Raw genomic sequence first — 20300 nt, 5'->3', positions numbered from 1 at the left:
CAGCAAGTTACTACAGCACACAATGGAGGCGGTCCCTAAGAGCAGGCTGGCGCCGGGAGGGAGGGACAGTCACTGGGGGATTCTCGTGGTCTGAAACTCACCTTTCATCTTGGTTCTGACCTACAAACCCTTCTAACGCTGAGATTGCTCTGGAAATTCACAGATACCGCCAATGCCTGTTGGCCTTACACTTGTTCCCGTTCTTGCTCCCATGTGCATGTGCACACACAGCCTGCCGCTTCGGCTTCAGGGACTTCGTTAATTAGCTGAGCGTCCTGCCCGAAGCCTCATTCTAAGGCCTGGTAGTGGTTAATCTTCGTTGTCAGCTTGGCTAGATTGAAAACCAACCTAGGAGAGCATGTCCCGAGAGGATGACCTGAGGAAGGGCCCCTGCCTTTGGGTGGGACCATCTCTTGGGGCCGCAGATTATCTGCTCTAGAGCCATAAGCAAGCAGCTTCCCGCTGCCGCCATGGTGGACTGCCTTCCGCACCGACATGGACTGTTCTCCTGAGCCATGCACCTGTAAGCCTCTTCTCCCTCGAGTTACTGCTTGTCAGCTGTTCGGTCAGAAGAAAAGAGCTACAGACGCCATCCCATTCTTGATCTCTACTAAGACCTGCTTTCCCTGAAGCCACACCCAGATGTATCTCCAATAGTGCTTCGTGTGTGTGTGTGTGTGTGTGTGTGTGTGTGTGTGTGTGTGTCTGTTTGTCTGTTTGTCTGTCTGTCTGTCCTTTCGTCCCAGGCTAGCCTCAAACTCCTGAGTCCTCTGCCTCAGTCTCCCAAGTGCTGGAATTACAGCCATGTGCTGCCGTGCTCTGCCTTCTTTTAAACTACTGGACGCTGCTGCTAAGAGGAGAGGAATGGGGAGAGGTGGGGGTTCGCTGTGAGGATTTACACATGGCTGTCTCTCTTTTGCCCTGATTCTTCTCCACCGCCCCCCTCCCACGCTTCCTTTTCTTACTCTCTCGCTTGCTTTCTCATTTTCTCTGTGTTGGTGTGGTGGGGGCCCTGAGCATCCTTCACCGTGCTTTGCCGTTGGCCTACATCCCCAGCCAGCAGTCACACTTTGACTGGACACCTCTGGCCTGAGGCCAGGTCCTAACTGGATGGGGTCAAGTTTGTAAGAAGAGCCTGGGGAGAGATGCTGCCTACCAGCAGGTGGGCGGTGCACAGTAAAGGGAGACCATACCACGGGATCCCTGTGAGCTCACAGCGTTCTTGGGAAAGGGTCATAAGAACTGACTTTAGACCTTCTGCTGATGGAGCACTCCAGCAGCCTGTCTGGTACTGCTGGGGATCGTCACCTCAGGTGACAGCAGGTGAGAGGACAGCACTTGACAGATGTTCAGCTTCCAGAGCTTCCTCCTTTCTGGCATGTGACTCTGGGAAAAGGAGTTAACCTTCCAAGCATCTTCTCTGTCTGTTAATTATCTTCTGCCCATAGGGCTGTTGGAGAATGAGGAATGAACATTAAGGGTCAGCACAGGACCACAAGCAGCAATGGTAGTATTACAGCCAGCTCCTAGTGCCCCCCGAAACACAAGACCTCAACCTTCAGAGAGGTGGCTGGTTCCAGGGAGAGGCCTGCTGACCAGTGCTTGCCCCTGGACTCAGCTGCAGATTTATTCCCCTGGGCTTGACTCTGAAGAACATTCTAGAATCAAGCCCCAAAGGTGAGTGGAATAGGTTCATGAAGTTATGAGCAAGGTTTGAACACAGCAAGGGCTTGACCTTCTTGAAAGTTTTGTCTCCATAACCATAATCTCTTTCCCTTCCTCCCTCCCTTCCCCTCCCCAGTGTAAACACCCTACTCTCAACCTTCCAAGACTCATATTTGGTGCTTTTAAACTTTTTTCTTTATTTAGACAGAAAAGAGCAACTCTTCAAAAGTAAAACTCAATAAATAAATAAGCAAAGCGTAGAGAACTGTCAGTATTGACTCCCCCTTCTCGCCCTTTACCATCCCACCCCCACCCATGTTCTTTTCCCTAAAACCTCTTCCTAAAGAAAATGATCAGGTAATAAACCCCTTTAGCCCTCCCCACACCCTTCCTCCCAAATACCCAATTACCCCCAAAGCAAAGGGAGAAATCAAGAGAGAGGGAAAAAAAAAATCCAAGGGCAACATTGTCTAAACTCCCAGAAAGAGGGATGGCAGCGTCTGGCTGGTTGGACTGGTAATGCCCTGGTGGTCATGGTATATACATGGAGGGGCCAGCAGAGACTGTAAACATTTTTAGGGATTCAGGGAAAGGTCTTTTCCTCGTGAAAAGAGGGTCTCTGTGACTGACTGGCAGAGAGGCAGCCCTCAGGGCTCCCCCACACCCTCCTTTGAGGGGGCCCTTGGGGGAGGCAGTGAGCTTTAGGGCTGGGAGCCTGGGATTTGGAGATACCCTACCTCTAGCTGAGGGTGGAGGGAAATATGAGAACCAGCTTCTGAGAAGCCCCTACTGGGGAAGAGGCTGGCGTGAGGACGCTTGGGAGAGAGGACGCCCGCCCGCCTGGCTGCCCTCATGGGCCTGCACAGCCACTCCAGGCCCACTGAGGGGAGCAAGCGTGAGCGGTGGGTGCAGAGGCCCGACTCGGAGCCTTAGCAGAAGGCAGATACCCCTGAGCCTTCGAGCCTATTCCCTGCTTCCTCACAAAGGCCAAAAGGGCACTGGGGAGGAAATAGGCTCTTGGAGCCAGGGAAGCAAAGCCATGGCCCTTCAGAGAGGCAAGGTGGTGGAGTGAGCCAGGTCCTGGGCCCTTAGGGCCATGAAGCAGCTTTTGCCCCAGATTCCAATCAAGGCCCAGGGCAGATGTGCAGAGAAGGCCGGGGGGCCAGTCATGGGAAGAGAGTATCAAGTGCCCCTTCCTCTGGTATCTCGAGACCTGTGAAGGAAGGAAATATGGGTGAAGCACAGGGAAGATGGCGAAGACCGGTCACGGGTTCCGGGAGGTGGGGGCAGGGAGTGATGGCACCTATGTTGGGGCTACTTGAGAAAGGCAGGCCATCAGAAGGGCCTTGTCCCAATAGAACCATCCGCTCGCCTCCCCCATCCCTCCAGCTATGAGGGCATAGAGCAGGGATAGAGAGAAACGGGGAAGGAAGGGCGAGACAGTCTAGAAACTGAAGCCATTAGGAAGAAACACATCAAAGATGGACTGGAAGATAGAGAGAGCTAGATGGGGAGAGAGGCAAAGAAAAGAGACAGACAGGCGGGCAGAGAACTAGGAGGAAGGAGACGGGTGCATGGACAAGACAGACGCCTGGAGAGGGGAGCACCGCAGGAGCTGGGGTGACCCGGAGGGGCTCAGGGATGGAGTCCCCCGGGGTGACACCCCACTCCCAGCCCTTGGGTGGTGTTTTCATTCCTTTTTGGAAAGGGACAAAGGAAGCAAGAGAAAAGTGCACAGACCACAGACCACAGTCACCAATCACTGTTGACCAAGCACATCCCGCGAGCCGCCCCCGGCCCTGAGCCTGGGCTGGGGGGGCGCTTCCCTCCACAGCCCCTCCCCAGATAACAAACAATTGGCTCCAAAGACAACACGCTCGTTCCATGCAACTTACAGGGGCCCGGAGCAGGGGTCCGGGATGGGGGCTTCAGCCGACAATGGACACGGACCCTGGGCTGGGGGCCCCCAGGGTGGGGGGGGTTAAGCAGCCAGGATTGGGGGGAAAGGGGAGAAACAGAAATGTGGGTATTGTTCTTGGGTTGTGATTTTTCAAGGTTTGGTCCAAAGGAGATTAAACAAACCAAAAGTAGCCAGGGTTCACAGGTCTGTGCCCCAAGTCTGGATGGCAGCCTCACGGGGCTGGAGGGGCCCAGTGTACTTCCCAGGTAGGTGCTAGTCCACTTCCTCCACTAAGCCAAGCCACGCCCACTCCCAGCTGTATCGCGTTCTGCCCCAGAGTCCACTGCCCTGGAGTTGAGGGCAACAGGCAACAGGACCTGAGTGTCTCCACTTATCAGGAGACAAGGTTTCAAAACCAAGAGGCTCTATAACCCTCGAGTTCTCTAAAGCAGCCTCCTGGCCCCCAAAACCTACTCCACTAATTTCATCCAACCCAAAGGAAAACCAGAAAGAGAAAGACAGACACATGGACACTGACCAGACAAACAAGACCAGATACTGTGGAAAACTCTAGGAGCAGACACAGGTGTAGATTTGGCTCTCTCTGGAATGGTGTGTGTGTGTGTGTGTGTGTGTGTGTGTGTGTGTGTGTGTGTGTGTGTGTGTGTGTGTGTGTTTGTGCGCGCGCGTGTGTGCATGTGCGTGCCGGTGGAGACACAACTGACTGAACAGTAGCTGGGGGAGTGGCCCAGACCTGAGTTCCTTATGCCCAGCATCAGGGTGGGTTGGTAGTGGAAGAATGGTCACAGTGTGTGGAGTCTGGAGATGAGGTCACAGGACAGAGCAGCACCCACCTGAAGCCCTTAGTAGGGCCTGTTTGCATCCTTAGGCCGCTTTAGCTGGACTTTGAGGCGCTTCATGCCAATCTGGAAACCATTCATTGCCTGGATGGCAGCCTGGGCACTGGCCGGATTGTCGAAACTCACAAAGCCTGAGGTGAGAAGGGCATAAGGCCCGGCCCGGCCCCACATCGCTGTCCTGCCATGGGGCCAGGGCTGCTTGTTTGCTTTCCCTGTGCCACCCTGCCTCATCCAAGCATCTCTAATCCCTAGACACCTGCCTGGCACACAGTCGGCATTCCGAGAGAATTTGTTGATGATAGATTTCATGAGTGAATCCAGTCCAGCCATTCACAAACTAGTGTGTGCTTTCCATGTTCTTTGAAAGGTGGCTCTTGGCCTAAGAGTTCTCTGAAACCTGCCTTTTGAAAACCCTGTAAGTGACTTTTGAAGCAAGGGTCTGAAGCAGGCTTCCAACTGAAACCTACATCCTTTTGAAATCTAGTATCGCCAGACTACATGAAATGGAGTTGGCTCGTGTGTGTGTGTGTGTGTGTGTGTGTGTGTGTGTGTGTGTGTGTGTGTGTGTGATATGATATGATAGAACATAGGATCTCATGCCACTACAGTGCTCAAATTTCTGAGCTACATCTCTAGCCCCAAGGTTGGTTCTTGAGGAGGAAGATGAAGCTATGACCTTTTTACAAGAGATGGGCTTGGGTGGCAACTATATGGGATGGTGGGTGTGTCAGAAATGGTTCTTTTTTGGCCTTGTGTATTCAGGCTTTCAAAGGCTAAGTTCATTGAGACCCTAAATGCCTCCAAATGTGACAAACTTCATTCTAAGTTAGAGTTCAGTCAAAAAATGTCCATACTCTGTCTTTTGGATCATCATGTTCTTACCAAAACATTTGCTCTGATTGGTGGCCCGGTCAACAAAGACTTTGGCTGAGATGACATGACCAAAAGGGACAAACATCTGGAGGATCTCTGAGTCCGTGAACTCCTGGGGCAGGTGGTAGATGAAGATGTTGCAGCCATCAGGGCCTGGGTGGCAGCAGAGATAGAAGGGATAGCTCAGAGACTGGGAAATGCAGACTGGAACGGCAGAGGTGTGGGGGACGCAGCTGCAGAGAGGCCGCTGATCCTGGCCCCCAGCAGTGTGGACAGGCCTCCCCACTCCTTCATCCTCACACATAGGGCCAGAGCTGAGTTTGGCACAGAGCCATCGGGATTACCCAGGCCCACAACATGGGCGTTCTTATCCCTGCGGGTTCACAGCTATCAGGACCCTGCCCCAGGCTGGCACCTTCCCGCTGCTGCTGCTGCTGCTGCTGCTGCTGCTGCTGCTGCTGCTGCTGTTGCTGAGGTGGTGGTGGGGGCTGCTGGGCGACCAGGGCTGGAGGCTGCGGGAACGCGGGTGCAACTAGGCTGTAGGCTGCAGGATAGGCTGCTGGGGTGGTGAAAACAGAAAAGGCAAATGGGGTTCCCCTGACCCCTCACAGCCAGCCTTGTCTCCCTCCCCAGCCCTATCCAATGGAGTCCACAGGGCTGAGAGTGTCAGGGAAGGGGCTTCCTCAGACCAAGTCCTGGGGGTGCTGCCCTCAGGCGTCCGTTCTCACAGGCACAGCTTGTCAGGAAGGCCTGAGGGTGTCGCTGGCGGAGAGTGTAGATGCTTAGACTATAGTTTCTAGATCTCTTTTCCTCACGCCATGCCTCCCACCTGGCCAGGGCCTCACCTGTGTAGTGCTGCATTCCTGCATAGGCCTGCTGGAGGGGATCCACAGGGGCAGCGGGGCTCTGGGCTGTGGAGAGCATCACAAGCCATGAGTGGGTCTGGGACACAATGGGAACCCCACCAGCACCTCTTTCAGCAGACAGAGCCTCATGGGGGGCGGGGGGAGGGGACGGGGATGAAGGGTGGGATGAGAAGGGGAAATGCATATGGCAGTAGGAAAAGGGGAAGAGCCCAGTGTGTGTCAGGCAGGTCTGTGACTGACTTGCCATTATGGCCAAGTTGCTCCACCTCTCTAAGCCTCAGCTGCCCTAGCCAAGAACCCCCCCAAAAAAGCCAGGTGGAGTAGCGCACGCCTTTAATCCCAGTACTCAGGAGGCAGAGGCAGGCAGATCTTTGTGAGTTCAAGGCCAGCCTAGTCTACATAGTTCTGGGACAGCCTGGGCCACACAGAGACACCCTGTCTCAAAACCACTAAAAGAAAAGAAAGGAACCCAAGGAGCATTTCTGCCCAGGAAGAGCGCAAGAAAAAGCACCTTAAGCCCTGAGGTTGGAGAGGGAAGGTGTGTCATGGCTGCCAGCAATGGGAGTGGTGGCCTGGATGGCTGATGGAGCAAGGTGGGGCAGGCAGAGACCCCCACCTGGGTAAGGGTGAACCCCGTTGGGATACAGAGCATCAGGGGCAGGCTGCCCCGTGGGCTGGGTGGGCACCGGGCTGTAGCCGTTGACGCCCAAGGCAGCAGGGATGGCAGAGACGGGCGTGGCAGCAATGGCAGGAGGGGTGCTGGTTCCTAGGGGGAGAAAATGACAGCGACAGAGCAGAGGGGCAGGCGGCAGACCTGGGGACAGAGCGGAGCGAGCAGGCCATTCTCGGACCCTGAGCACCTCTTAGACCCCGTGGCCCCCCTACTCCCTGCCACGGTGCTGTTCTTACCTGCCCAGCTGTGTGTCCCTAGCCCCACCTGCCTAACATAGGCCTTACCTGAGGATGGAGTGACAGGGGTGGCGATGAGGCCATTGGCATTGATGGCAGCCATGTGCTGCATCTGCACGGCAGCCATGGTGGCCATCGGGCTGAGGTAGGCACTGTGAGCTGCTACCAGGGCTGCCTGCTGCTGCATCAGCTGTGGGATGGGGAGAGGAGAGTAGGGCCAGGCCCCCAGTACTGGTGTTCATCTCCCTCCCAAGCCCTGCTTTGGTGTTTTGGAGGGTGGGCCATGAAGGACATGGAGATGAGCAGGAGCTAGCTGGGGATGGGGGGGGGGGCAGGCATGCTTACGGCCTGAGTGTAGGCGCTGTAGGCTCCAAACTGGAGGGCGATAGGGCTGAACATGCCCAGCTGGGTCGCCACCTGTTGCATTCGGCGGAGACCTCGCTCCTTCTCTGTGTCAGCAAACTTTACCACCAGGCTGGATGAGGCACCCTGGGCATGGGCCCACATGTCACAGGAAGAGTCGACCTCTGCTCCCTGGGGGCCTCAGCGTCTGGTCTCAGGCCTCTTTGGGAGCACAGCCATCACAGTGCCCAATCCAAATGGGGAGATCCTAATCCCACCATCTCCCTGCACTGGGATGTGTAAAAGGCTGGATAGAATTGAGGAATGTGAAATGCTCAAAACTGGACAGGCCTGTGGGGATCGAAAGGACAGCTCTGAGAGGCGTCTGTGCTGGCAACCCACGGTGGATTAGCTGTGGGGAATGTTCATCGGAACATCCACAAGGATAGTCATAGAGTCCTAGACTCTCAGAGCCGAAGGGGCCCAGGGTTCAGTTCTCTATCTGATGTTGAGTCCTCTTCTTGTTTGATGCCTGCCCTGCCTCTGCTAGAGACCCTTGAGTTGTGGGAAGGCCCACATCTTTTGGAAGCAGCTAGTCAGGTCCAGCTAAGAACTCCAGCTCACATTCAACTGACCCAACACTAACATTCAGGGGCAGCAGTTATCAACACGTGCTGGGCAGGTGGGGCCTTTAAGCAAGGGTCCTGACATCCCAGGAAATGAGGTGGGGCATTTGGGAGGGTAGAAAAGAGATACTTGATTCAGTGGCTCTTTTGCAAAAACTTAAAAAAAAAAAAAAAAAAAAAGAATAGACGTCCTATCCTGCATGAATCTTGATCGATGCTAGGGCCTGGCGGGTGTACCATTGGGAAGATAAGGAAGGAGGGGAGTGGAGCTCACCGGCAGGGTCCGGCTGCTATGGAGGGTGTTGATGGCTGCCTGGGCCTCGGCGTGAGTCTGGAACTTCACAAAGGCACAGCCTAGAGTGAATGGTTGGGGTAGAGGAGAAGAGGGGTGAGTGCCTACCGTGAGGGCACCCTCTGGGGTTCTATGGGCAAGGGGAGAAGTGAAAGGGACTACCTTTGCTGGTACCATCTGGCCCCCGGAGCACAGTGCACTCGTCTATGGTTCCAAATGGTTCAAACATCTTCCGGACATCCTCATCTGTCTGCTGCTTTCCTAGCATCCCCACAAAGAGCTTCCGGTCTTCTGGGGGGATGGGGCATAGGAGGGGGTGATGTCCAGGGCCTGCTGACCACTCTCCCAGCCCTTCCACCTGGACCTGTTGCTCCTGACACTCTTCCCCATCCTGGGGAACAACAGCTCTAGGTGTGAAGCAGTGATAGCCGGGAATTGAGGTTCAGTAACGTGCAGTACTCTCATCTCAGTTCAAGGAGGACTTGAACTCTGTTTTTGTCATCTCTACGAATGGACCAGATCTTGTCTCCTACCGCCACACTCACCTCTTCCTTAACCCCAACTTTAGGTAATTCTTCAGTACCATCAGACTTCCTTCCTTCGTCCCTTTCAAGCCCTGAGCCTGGGGGTGGGAGGAAAGGGGCTAAATCCAAAGTTGTAGAACCTACCTCCTCGACTCTCGCTGTCGGCTGGCTTGACCTGGATCGGCCTGTTCATCTGGAGGAGAGAAAAGAAGGAAGCTGCCAGGACCTCCATGGAACATCCGAGAGCCCTCCCCAAATGAGATGGCCAGAGATTGAAGGGAGCAGGGTTGCCCCAGCCCTCTAAGTTGATGAGAAGGAAAGGGTAGGACCAGTCTTGTCTAGAATTCAGAGCTGAAAGGATTAAAGGTATGGGGGAGAGGGGATGTGTTGGAAGATGTTCATGGGGTGCAGCTCTGGGCTCAGGTTGACCTGCCACCCATAGGTGTTGCTCTCTTAGGTGAGAAATGCCTGCCCATAGGACACAGGTCTTAAGTCAGAGCTCAACCAAGGGACTGATCAACCAGAGCCGCCTCCATTCTGTAAAGTAGGAGCAAGCAGAGGCTATCCCATGGAGAACCCCCAGGGAAGGATGAGGGAGACCCCACAGGGGCCCAGAATTCCTTCTGACCACTGGAGGTGTGTCAGCCTCTCTTTCTGCTCCCCTACACCCCTTGACCCCAGGGGGAAGGCACTCGGGCAGCACAAAGGGAGCAGATGCCCAGTCTCCGTGGCAACGGGAGAATGCGCACCATGGCAACCGCCCACTCAGCCTGATTTATCCGTCCCCGTCGCCCTGGCGACCGTGGTGATGTCATCACTTCTGCTTCTCCACACACACCCAGAGAAGGACTGGGGGGGTGGGAATAGGGTATGCTGGGGGTGGAGGATTGGGTGGGGACTGGGAGGTGGGGGAGGGGCCCTGGAAAGCTTCCTGGTCCTGGAGGGAAGTAAGTGGAGTGAGCCCTGCAGGGGCCATACTGTTTGTTCTCCTGCCTTCCTCCTCCAGGACCAGTCCTTGGTGTCTGAAGAGCTGAGAAAGCGCTGAAGGAGCCGAGGCTATCCATGCTCCTTTGCAATCCTCCCTGGCTCAAAAGTTCTCCAGAGCTCCACCCTCTCCCTGACACCCAGAGTATCACCCTTTGTTCAGTCTTCAGTGTGGGTAGAAAAATACCCAGTTCTATTCTCCGTGTCTTGTTTGGTGAGTGAACTTGGGAAAGACTCCCACAGGTTGATTTCCTTAACCAAGATGGCCGGCGGGCACCGTAGTGACCGGAAAGCGGAAGAAGCATTCAGGATTCAGCTCTGAACTTCTCTTGCTATCCAGGACTTTGACTGCTAGGGTCACACCCAGTCCCCTCACTCATGTGATGGTGGGACCATCTTAGCTCCAGAGACCGAAAGCCTAAGATGAGGCATTCATTTTCATGCCAAGAGTGAGGCTAAGGGTATGTAATGAAAGTCATTTAACTGAGGGGAGACTTGGGGCCAAGGAGCCCTGCCTCTCACTAGCTGTGTGCCGTGGCTAAGTTGTTTCTTCTTCTTCAACTTCCTCCTCTGTAAGGGGACGGACCAGGAATCCTGTGTTCAGGTGCTCCTCACCTCTGGTACTTGAGCATTTGGAGACCTTGAGTGACTTAACATGGAGAATACAAAAATACCACTCCTGGCTGGACTCTGCCAGCCAGGTGTTCACAGCCTCAGATCAAACCTAAGACCCATCTCCAATGATATTCCTGCACCCCCCTCCTTCCCTCCCCCAAAGCTCTGGGTCTGTGAGCAGCTGGTGGGGGGTGGGAGGGTCCCAGTCACATAAATCCTCCGGCCAATCTGCCCCCAGATTTACCTTCTACCAATCTGGGATTATCCCATCTGAGACTCAATCTCCTAAGGGTGTGTGTGTGTGTGTGTGTGTGTGTAGGGGAGGTCTGTGGGCTAGAGAGTTATGGTCATTTACCTCCTCTTCTGTACTGTAGCCAAAACAGGAAATTCTCTCCCAGGTACCACAGCAGCTAGCCACATCCACCCCTCAAAATGGGGAGACAGAACCAGGGTCAGCATGGGGCATTCTTATGATTGACACTATGCCCTTCCCAACAAGTCTCTGGGAAAGTTGCTGTTCTCTCAGAGACTGAGAACCTGGGAGAGAAATGATGTCGTGCTGGCCCTGCACAGGCTTCGAGCACAAAATAGCATATCAATAAATACCCACAGCTGATGTGCACTCTCACAGAGACACAGCACAGACCACAGTGTGGACAGAACCGCCCACAATACCCTCACTCGGGACTCCTCAGTACTCCCAATGCCCGTTTCCAGCCCCCCCTCCTGGCGTGGCACTTCCTGTGGGAAACTCAGCTTTGTTAGCTTGCCTGGGCACACCTGCCCCTTCCCCTGAGTCCAGCTGGGCTGTGTTTACCTGGCAACCTGGCAGGTGCCTCTTCCCTAGCTACCACCCACCAGGTGATAAGCCCTCCCAAGAGCCTCCCAAAGAAGAAGAGGCTATTTACACTCCAGCCAGGGAGCTCTGCTCTGCTTTCCCTAACAGGACCACTGTTCAGGTCCACCCCTCTCATTAACAGTCAAGATCCCACATCCAAAAAGATCTTACTCATCCTCAAAATCTAATTCCCTTGAGGGTGCAGGTCAGGAGCCTTGCCACTCCTGGCGTCACAGTTCCTGGTGCCGCAGAACCCACCCTCCCTGCCTCAAGCTGATGGGAATGCCCACATCTCCAGAGTGGGAGTTTCATTCAGAACAGATGGGGAAGAATAAGCCAGGCAGAGGCATCCCTCACAACCGACTTCCAAGAGGCCACACCCTGCTAAGCATGGATCCAGGGCCTGGGACAGAGCCTCCCTGGGAGAGAAGAGGACATGGGGCTCAACAGCCACAGGCCAGCCTCAAACATCATCTCACTATGGTAGCACCTTCTAGATTCTGGGTGATAAAAAGGAGAAGCAAGAAGCAGGCTAAGATGCACTTGTTAAAATACACCATGCAGGAGAGCCTGGAGACAAGCAAAAACTTACAGAACAGTGCATTGGCTGACACCCTGTACACACACACAGACTGACACACACAGACTCACACACAGACTCACATATACACATACACACAAACAGACTCACACACACGAGTGACACACAGATACACACACAGACTCACACACATGCACACACAGACACACACACAGACTCACACATACATACACACACACACATGCACACACAGACACACACACAGACTCACACATACATACATACAGACACACACACATGCACACACAGACACACACAGACTCATACACATGCACACACACACACAGACTCACACACACATGCACACAGAAACACACACACATGCACACACACACCACACACACACCACACACACACACACACACACACACACACACACACAAACCTGAAGGGGCAAATGACAGGATAAAACACTTGGTAGGGTACAAAGACAAGAGCTGGGTTACAGGTATCTGCTCCCTTCACTGCCCTGTCAGCTTTCAGAACCCCTTAGCATGGGATCCTTCCTGGAAGAATGGAACCCCTCACTTCCTATTAGAAACTATCGGTCCCTCTGGATTCTGTCAACTGTGCCAAATGCCACCGTGGGAACTTCATGTCACCTGGGCAGTCTGGCACAAAGTGAGAGAAGCATTATTAGCAGGGGCCTTCCCCCACTCTCACGCCCAGCCCACGAGTTTTCAGGAAAGGCAGGCAGTGTCATCCAAGTCAGAGTTTTGCCTGAGCGTCACAGGCAACTGGAGGGGACAGATGCAGGGGAGTTACCCCCTAACTGGTACTCTGCCTTTGGGGCGCCCGCCCACCCGCCATGGTCATTCTTCCATGTCCCTTTTCTGGCCTTTCTTGGTCTCCTCCCACTGACCCTCCAGTTCTGCAGGAGCTCTGAAATGAGGAACAGGAAACCCACAGCAGTGAAGGTGAAAATCTGGTTTGTGAAGCCCCCTCCAGAGAGGAAACGGAGGGAATGTTGGGATGCGGCAGCTTGCATGTACTCCTGGCCTGTAAGGTGCTCACATGCATGTGAGCATGAGCACACGCTCACCCTAGACCCCTAGGCCAGCTCACTCGCATGCACTGGTCCTACACGCTGGGCAATGGTGGTTCCTGTTGGTTGGGATAAGATGGTGGAGGGGGGCTAGAGGGGACCTCCAGAGAGCTGGAGGTTGGGGGCGGGATAAGCAGTTCTATTTTCTATATCCCCACCCCATCTGTTTTGTCTGTTTCCTCTCAGGAGGATGGATGGTCGGTACCATCCTCTGTCCCACGTGGTGAAGGAGTCGAGGCTGGGACAGATGTCTCCAGCCCCCAGACAGTGCTGAGCAAAGGTTTGCTGTGGGCAGTGAGGCTTCAGGGAGGGCTCCCTGGGACTCACAGACTGAGAGAAAACAGAAAGCAGATAGCCGGCCAAAGGGGCCAGGGGGCTTCTAGATGCCTGCTCTCAGTTACCGGCCCAGGTAGGAGGCCGGCTCAAGAAACAAAGAAATGTAACCTTGCAGGAGGGAAGCCACCTGAGGGCCACCTCTGCTTCCCTGACCTCCCTGGGCACACTCGGGGGTGGGGTCAAGCCTGAGCGTTCACCATCATGTCAGCTCTGCCTGCTGCCCCAAACTCATATCCACCCCAGACCCTGCTCCACTTTGGTGCCCTGTGGCTCTGTTTTGGAGTGCTTCCTGGGAGATAGGCAGGGAGCCTGTGTGATCTCAGAAATCAGCCCAGAACAGTCCAGCAGGCCCAGCTGCCTGTTCTCAGGGCAGCACACCCTCCCCCATCTCACAGGCAATGGCCTGCCTTATCCAGCACCACAAGAGTGCCTGGTGCCTCTTGCTCCCTCTGACACAGGTGTTCAGTCTACTGTGTGTGCCCCTCATACAGCTAAATTCTCCCTCTTACATGGCCTGGGGACGGACTGGGGACAAGGGGGAGGAGCTGCATGTGCTCCTCAGAAAAGGTCACATTTACCCCACTAATGGTTCTTTTTTCACACATCTACAGAAGGAAAGGGATGCTAGAAGGACTTCCTGGTGATGACAAGAGGTGGAAAATAAACCCAGTGTCCTGGGAGGGCCGTGGGTCCCCTGCAACATCCTAAGGCTGCTCTCAGCCCCTGGACCCTGCAAAGCGCAGGACTCACCCCTGGGAGAGTCTTCTGTTCGTGCAGGGCGCTCTGGGCCTTCAGGGCTGAATCGCGGGCACAGTATGTCAGGAAGGCACATCCTGAGGAGACAGGCGGAGAGCCAGGGTTGGGGCGAGTCCCCACTTTCCCCTTCCTAAGGGGCTTCCCCAGGAGACTGAGGATGGGGGAGGCATTTCCCCTTCTTGCCATCTCTGCCTGCTGGGTTGGGGAGGCATCCCAGAGGGATAAAAATTATACCTTTTCTCTGGGGCGGAGACCTGGAGGGAAGGGAGGAAAGCATTCGATGTGTTGAGAGATGGGACTGGGACAGAAAGAACTGTGATTTCCAAGCAGGTAGGGCAATGTGGTTCTCTCTCTCTCTCTCTCTCTCCCTCTCTCCCTCTCTCCCTCTCTCCCCTCTCTCCCTCTCTCCCTCTCTCCCTCTCTCCCTCTCTCCCTCTCTCCCTCTCTCTCTCTCTCTCTCTCTCTCTCTCTCTCTCTCTCTCTCTCTCTCTCTCTCTCTCTCTCTCTCTCTCCACCCTCTTCCCTTCCATTTTCCCCACTTCTCATTTCCCCCAGACTCCACCGGAGGCAGATGTGGGGAGTGCACAGAGAAGGGAGAGGAAAAGCAGCAGCCGGAAGTGCTTTTTCCAGAGCCCCGACATCCAGGGAGGTGGTGTGGCCCTGGGTTCCCGGCGTCTGGAGCTCTCCAAGTGCTGATCCCCGGCCAGCCCTGCTTCGCAGCACAGCTCTTGGCGAGAACTCAGGAGCATTTTCCCAACAACTTTCTAAGTCCCACAAACATTGTCCAGCCTCTCTGTTCCACGTCCCTCTCCTCTGCTCCTCGCTTTAGTCCCGGGCTGCCCTGGTTTGTCTGTATCCCACTCTTTCTAGGTTGAACACCTGGCCAGCCATCCCAGCATTATCCGGGGCTGCTCACATTGTCGATCTTGATCCTCTCTCCTAAAACTTGTCTTTCTGACCCTTTGGGAGCTCGTCCCATGCCATCAACACCCTCCTCCATCTCTAGTGCAGAGTTGCCTTAGCTTTGCGCCCGGCAGTCTCTGTCACTCAACTGAGTTCTCATTCAGCTCCTCCATCCAGTCCCCAGCCCCTGAACGCTGCTTCCAAATCGTTCCTTTCTGGTCACTCCATCCCTCCAGCTTCCTCCATCCTTCCTGCCTCCTCTCCAGCCTGGCCTGCCCCCTCACCCTTGTGCAGCCCGGTGTACTTGTCCTTGATGACAGTCAGCTCGAAGATCCGACCGAACTGCTCGAAGATGGGCTTCAGGTCCTTTTCCTCCAGATGCCTCGGGATCTGCCCCACAAACAGCTTGATGGCATCCGGCTCCTTCATTGGGGCGGCCCAGGAGGAGGGGCCAGGGGGGAGCAGGGAGAGGCCCAAAGACAAGGGAAGCTGCCCAACCAGGAGGCAGGTGGTGGGGCCCAGGGGCCCAGCAGGGCCGGCTTTCCCTTTGGCCCCCAACCACAGTGCTGATCAGAGGAGAGCTCTTCACACAAAGGAGGCCTGGGGAGTTGAGGGCTAGGGGTCAGGGGTCTAGGCAGATACTGTCAGGCCACCAGGGGGCATAGCCCAAACAAACAGTCTCCCTCCCAGAGATCTGGCAAATATCCCAGGATGGGGGTCAGGGCAGCTAAGCCCTGGGGCGTTTGGGTGGTAGCAGGAGCGCTGGAGCTCAGAGGGCGGGAGCAAAGGCACAAATGCCAAAGGAGATGGGCAGAGAGTCAGAGGAGGCGATGGGAAGGAGGCTGAGGGGCTAGGGGCCTGACAGGGTTGCCAGCAGCGTCATGAGGGGTCCCTGCTCCTGATGTGGGGCAGGTGACTCTTGTTGGCTTCCTAGGGAGGACACCTCCCTTGTGGCTGATCCTTCTGCTGGGTCCGAAGATCCCTGATGCCAAATGCTTGATCTCTGATGGCGGCAGGGCTCCGGGGGTCCCTTCTGCCCTGCCCCCTTCAGGTTCTCCCTCGACCCCCCTCCCACCCCCAACCTGGATGGTTCCCCGGCCTGGGCTGCTGCCGGCTACTCCCGACACTAGGGCTGCCTGCTTTCCCGGTCACCTGGGTCCCGGAGCTCTGCTCTCCGGCCGCGCTCTTCTCAACAAAAACCTCCCCCCTCCACACCCCCCTCCCCACTCCCACCTCCTTTCCCCTGACATCAGTGATGTCAGTCTCAGGGGTGGAATACAAATTCCCTACTCTGGAGAGAGACGCACAACTCATACGAGCGCCACTCCCTCTTTCTATCTCTATCCTCCCCGACTCCCTTTCCTCCCTAGAAGAGCAGCTGGTGTCGATAACAACCCTTCCCCCATCTTACTACCCAATCAGGAGTTGGGCAATACACTAAGATGGAGAATTTATAGAGGAGCCCTAAGGTGGGGTCCATTGTTCCGGGGGGCTGGAGCTGTCCCTGGTGCTGGAAGAGGAAGCGAAGACCCAGGGGATGGAAGCTGGGGGTGGGGAGTAGAGGGGAGTCTGGCGTTTGGGGAGCCTGAGAATGAGGTCCCAAGGAAGGAAACAAGGAAGAGAAACGGGAGAGAGCAGGCAGGCAGGTTGAGGAGCAGGAAGGGAGGTGTAGATGAGAAAGGAAGCAGTCACAGGGTCTGGGGGAAAAGCGCAAAAGTGAGGCAAAGAGGAAAAATGCAAAGGGGTGTGGGGAAAGAGAGACAGTGGAAGGGAGTGCAGAAAGAGGACTGCATATTTTTCCAGAAAAGGAAGCAAGGGGAGCTATAACAGTCTGGCATTTGCAGACACCCCCTTCCTTCTCTCTGGGGAGTTTGTGTGTATAAATGCATGGGCAGGGAGGCGGCAGCCAGTGGCAGCTCTCACTTGTAAGAAGACCCTTGAAAACCAAGATTCCATTTAATTCAGCATCCTACTGTTCACAGAGTCTCCTGTGGCGTCTTCCTTATACATAGTAGGTGCTTAACAAACACTTCATGCAAAGAACCTGTGACATGTGGAGATCCCCGATTCCTTCTGTGGGAATAAGCCCAGCTGCTAGGCTCCCCTTGGGGGCAGAGTACCCAGTTACTCCTTCTTTTGCTCAGAGTCAGATGAGAGAAGCCAAAAAACAAGTTTAGGGATCATTCCCCCCCCCCCCCCCCCCCCCCCCGCAAACAATTACACTTCTAAACCTGATCATGCGTTCTGTGACCCAGAGGAAAGTTGGCCCTCTCTGCTCAAGCACGACACCTGCTCAGTGCAGGGTGGATCTGTTGGCATCAGCTCTCAGTGGTAGCAGTCCCAGCTCACCATCCACACTTCACTGGCAGCTTCTGAAGAGTGCCCTGCTTCCCCATTTTTCCATGCTGATGTCTCTAGAGTGATGTGAGTGTCTCTGGGATTCCCAGATGCATCCTGGAGGCCTCCATTCCTGAGTTATCACAATAAGCAGGTTCCTCTTCTGGAACTGAAATAACAGAACCACCTCTTAGGCATTGTTCCAAATGTGTGGGGGTTTCTAACTTGTTAAGCACACCACCCTCTATGATATGGATGAAGAATCCAAGACACAGTGTGGTTAAATAACTTGGCCAAGGTCACACAGCCAGAAACACAGCCAGCTGAGACTCCAGCCTGGGAGAGTGGGTCCTGAGTCCCTGTGTTGAGCTCTCACATGTGGGAATGCAATGATGTGAACCTGGCCTTTGTCTCCCTCTGTGCACAGTGAAGCGCTGTGTAAGAGTCAGTGCGTCCTCTATGGCCCCATTCCCTGGTCACCACTTCCACCTTCTTTAACCTGGGTGTCTGTGGCCTGAAGCTACATTCTGGCAGATGTGTATATTTGAGTGAATGTCTGTGTGGAGACTTGATTACTTCTTCATCATTCAGATGCCCAGGTCCTCCCAATAGGGTGCCCTAAAATGGAACAAGAGGGTGAGGTAACAGGGGACTCTGTGGTGAGTGGCCAGGAGATGCCCTGGTAGTGCCAGGGGACCAGGAAGCGGAAAGCTATCTGTCTCCACAGTAACTTTCCATTCACCTGCCCCACCCCCACTTCTTCCGTCTTGCCTTCTTTCTAATCTGATCTTGGCATTTATGGAGATGCTAAACAGATCACGCCTTGTGAACCTGGGGGATCCCATGGATGGGCCCACTGATCTCATTACTCTGTGTCTCCTCAGCAGATCTGCCGCCCTGCTGCTCATTCAGGCTTGGGCCTAATCATATTAATCGAAATATTAAACATCCACAAGAACGAATCTCAATGAACCCCTCCGGCTCCTCCTCCCAGGCAGTAACCAGGAGATACCTGCAAACAGCAGAGGAGCTAAAGACTTTGCTCAGCTTACGGTCCAGATTGGTACTGTCAGTCAGAGAGAGGAGAATGTACTCACGAGACTCCCCGAGCCCAGTGGCTGTGGGCACGTCTCTGAAGTTCTTTCAGTCTTAGGGGATGGGAGCTCTATGAGGTAAAGACTAAGGGGGCCCCATGCATGAGTCCACCCCTAGGAGCTTCTCTTGGAGGAAATGAGGCTTCGGGCCTTAGTTCCCCCAAAAGAATTTCTCTGCCCACCGTCCACAGGCTTGCTCTCTTTCTTTCTTTTTTTGTTTTGTTTTGTTTTTTTGAAACAGGGTTTCTCTGTGTAGTTTTGGTGCCTGTCCTGGATCTCGCCCTGTAGACCAGGCTGGCCTCGAACTCACAGAGATCCGCCTGACTCTGCCTTCTGAGTGCTGGGATTAAAGGCGTGCGCCACCACCGCCCGGCAAGCTTGCTCTTTCTTGTTCCTCTGCACTCAAAGCTAAACTGCCTTGTCTTAAAAGATGACTGACTGTAAGGTGCTGGAGAGATGGCCACTGGCTGCTCTTTCAGAGGACCCAGGTTCAATTCCCAGTACCTATGTCACGACTAACAGTCCTCTGTAACTCCAGGTCCAGGCCATCTGATGCTCTCTTCTGGCCTCCGCAGCAAATACATGCACATATATGCAGGTAAAACACCTATATACATAAAAAATAAAAATAAATAAATCTGTTATTTAATGGGGGCAAAAGTGGTGGTGCACCTCTATAATCCCAGCACTAGGAGGCAGAGGCGGGCGGGGCTCTGTGAGTTCGAGGCCAGCCTGGTCTACAGAGTGAGTTCCAGGCCAGCCTGGGCTACATAGCAAGCTCCACAGCAGCCCGAGCTACATAGAGAGAGCCCATCTCAACAACTCCCAAGAAAGCTGCTGATTTTAAAAATCTCTTCTTCTTCTTCTTCTCCTTCTTCTTCTTCTTCTTCTTCTTCTTCTTCTTCTTCTTCTTCTTCTTCTTCTTTTCTATTATTTATTATATTGAGTATTATTTTATTATTGGAGGGTGAGTGTGTCATGGCTTGCATGTAGAGGTCAGAAGACAACTTTGTGGGGTCATTTTCCTCCTCTAGAATTTTACATGTATTAATTTGTATTTGCATGTGTGTGCACACACATGAAGACATGCTGCAGTGCATGTGTGAAGGTCAAAGAACAACTTTTTCAGAGTGATCCTCTACTCTCTTCAACCTTTATGTGGGTTCTGGGGAGTCAAGTGCAGTTCTTTAGGTTTATGTGGCAAATGTTTTACCCACTGATCATCTTGCTGGCTTGTGTATGTATGTATGTATGTATGTATGTATGTATGTATGTATTTGAGACAGATTTTCTCTGTCTGACCTGGAACTCTCTGCAAAGACCAACTGGCCTCGAACTCACAGAGACCCTCCTGCCTCTGCCTCTGGAGTGCTGGGATTAAAAGTCTAGTTTGTTTCCTGACTTTTTAAGAATTATCTGTTTGTTTATTTACTTGAGACAGGGTCTTCTGTATCCCAAGCTGGCCTGAACCTCACTGGGTAGCCTAGGGTGAACTTCCCAAGTACTTGAGATTATAGGTATGAACCATTGTGTGCAGCTTGTGAAACTACTTTAAAAAATCATTTTATGAGTCGGGCGTGGTGGAGCACACCTTTAATCCCAGCACTTGGGAAGCAGAGGCAGGAGGATTTCTGAGTTCGAGGCCAGTCTTGTCTACACAGTGAGTTCCAGGATAGCTGGGGCTACACAGAGAAACCCTGTCTTGAAAAAGCAAAACCAACATAAACAAACAAACAAACAATGGAGCTAGGAATGGTGATTTATGCCTTTAATCCCAGGACTTGGGAAGCAGCACAGGCAAATCTCTGAGTTTATGACTAGCCTGGTCTACACAGTGAGTTCCAGACCAGCCAGGGCTACATGGAGACCCTGGGTTGTCAATCATTTATGGGCCTGGGGAGATGGCTCAGAGGTGGGGTGCTCGCTACACAAGC

At 54.0% G+C, this 20300-nt stretch overlaps 1 protein-coding gene across 16 annotated transcripts; it reads right to left on the bottom strand.

The window, feature by feature from the left end:
• Window positions 1-1837: 1837 nt before the first annotated feature.
• Celf3 (CUGBP Elav-like family member 3) lies at window positions 1838-16129 on the bottom strand. Of its 16 annotated transcripts, none has more exons than XR_008216312.1 (14): window positions 15240-15325; window positions 14027-14109; window positions 10812-10882; window positions 9002-9050; window positions 8496-8624; window positions 8316-8395; window positions 7419-7562; window positions 7122-7263; window positions 6781-6930; window positions 6144-6209; window positions 5714-5857; window positions 5308-5451; window positions 3561-4556; window positions 1838-2878 (listed from the first exon to the last, which is right to left on the bottom strand). XR_008216312.1 is itself a non-coding variant. In XM_052730411.1 (14 exons), exons 4-13 carry the CDS (start codon window positions 9048-9050, stop codon window positions 4429-4431), a joined length of 1176 nt encoding a protein of 391 aa, XP_052586371.1. In that variant the 5' UTR covers window positions 14027-14109; window positions 15220-15325; window positions 16088-16129; the 3' UTR covers window positions 1838-2878; window positions 4420-4428. The 16 variants fall into 16 exon arrangements, 15 of the variants coding, with proteins under 15 accessions (XP_052586371.1, XP_052586372.1, XP_052586373.1 ...); XM_052730411.1 differs by lacking the exon at window positions 10812-10882 and adding an exon at window positions 16088-16129 and having other exon boundaries at window positions 4420-4556; window positions 15220-15325; XM_052730412.1 differs by lacking the exon at window positions 10812-10882 and adding an exon at window positions 16088-16129 and having other exon boundaries at window positions 4420-4556; window positions 8496-8621; window positions 15220-15325.
• Between the last annotated feature and the right edge of the window lie 4171 nt (window positions 16130-20300).

Source organism: Peromyscus californicus, unplaced genomic scaffold (assembly GCF_007827085.1).
Source record: "Peromyscus californicus insignis strain IS unplaced genomic scaffold, ASM782708v3 Scaffold_9__1_contigs__length_137607984, whole genome shotgun sequence".
In the NCBI taxonomy this organism is placed as follows: Eukaryota; Metazoa; Chordata; class Mammalia; order Rodentia; family Cricetidae; genus Peromyscus; species Peromyscus californicus.
The sequence above is the reverse complement of the archived record's forward strand: the minus strand, read 5'-3'. Positions and strand labels throughout refer to the sequence as shown.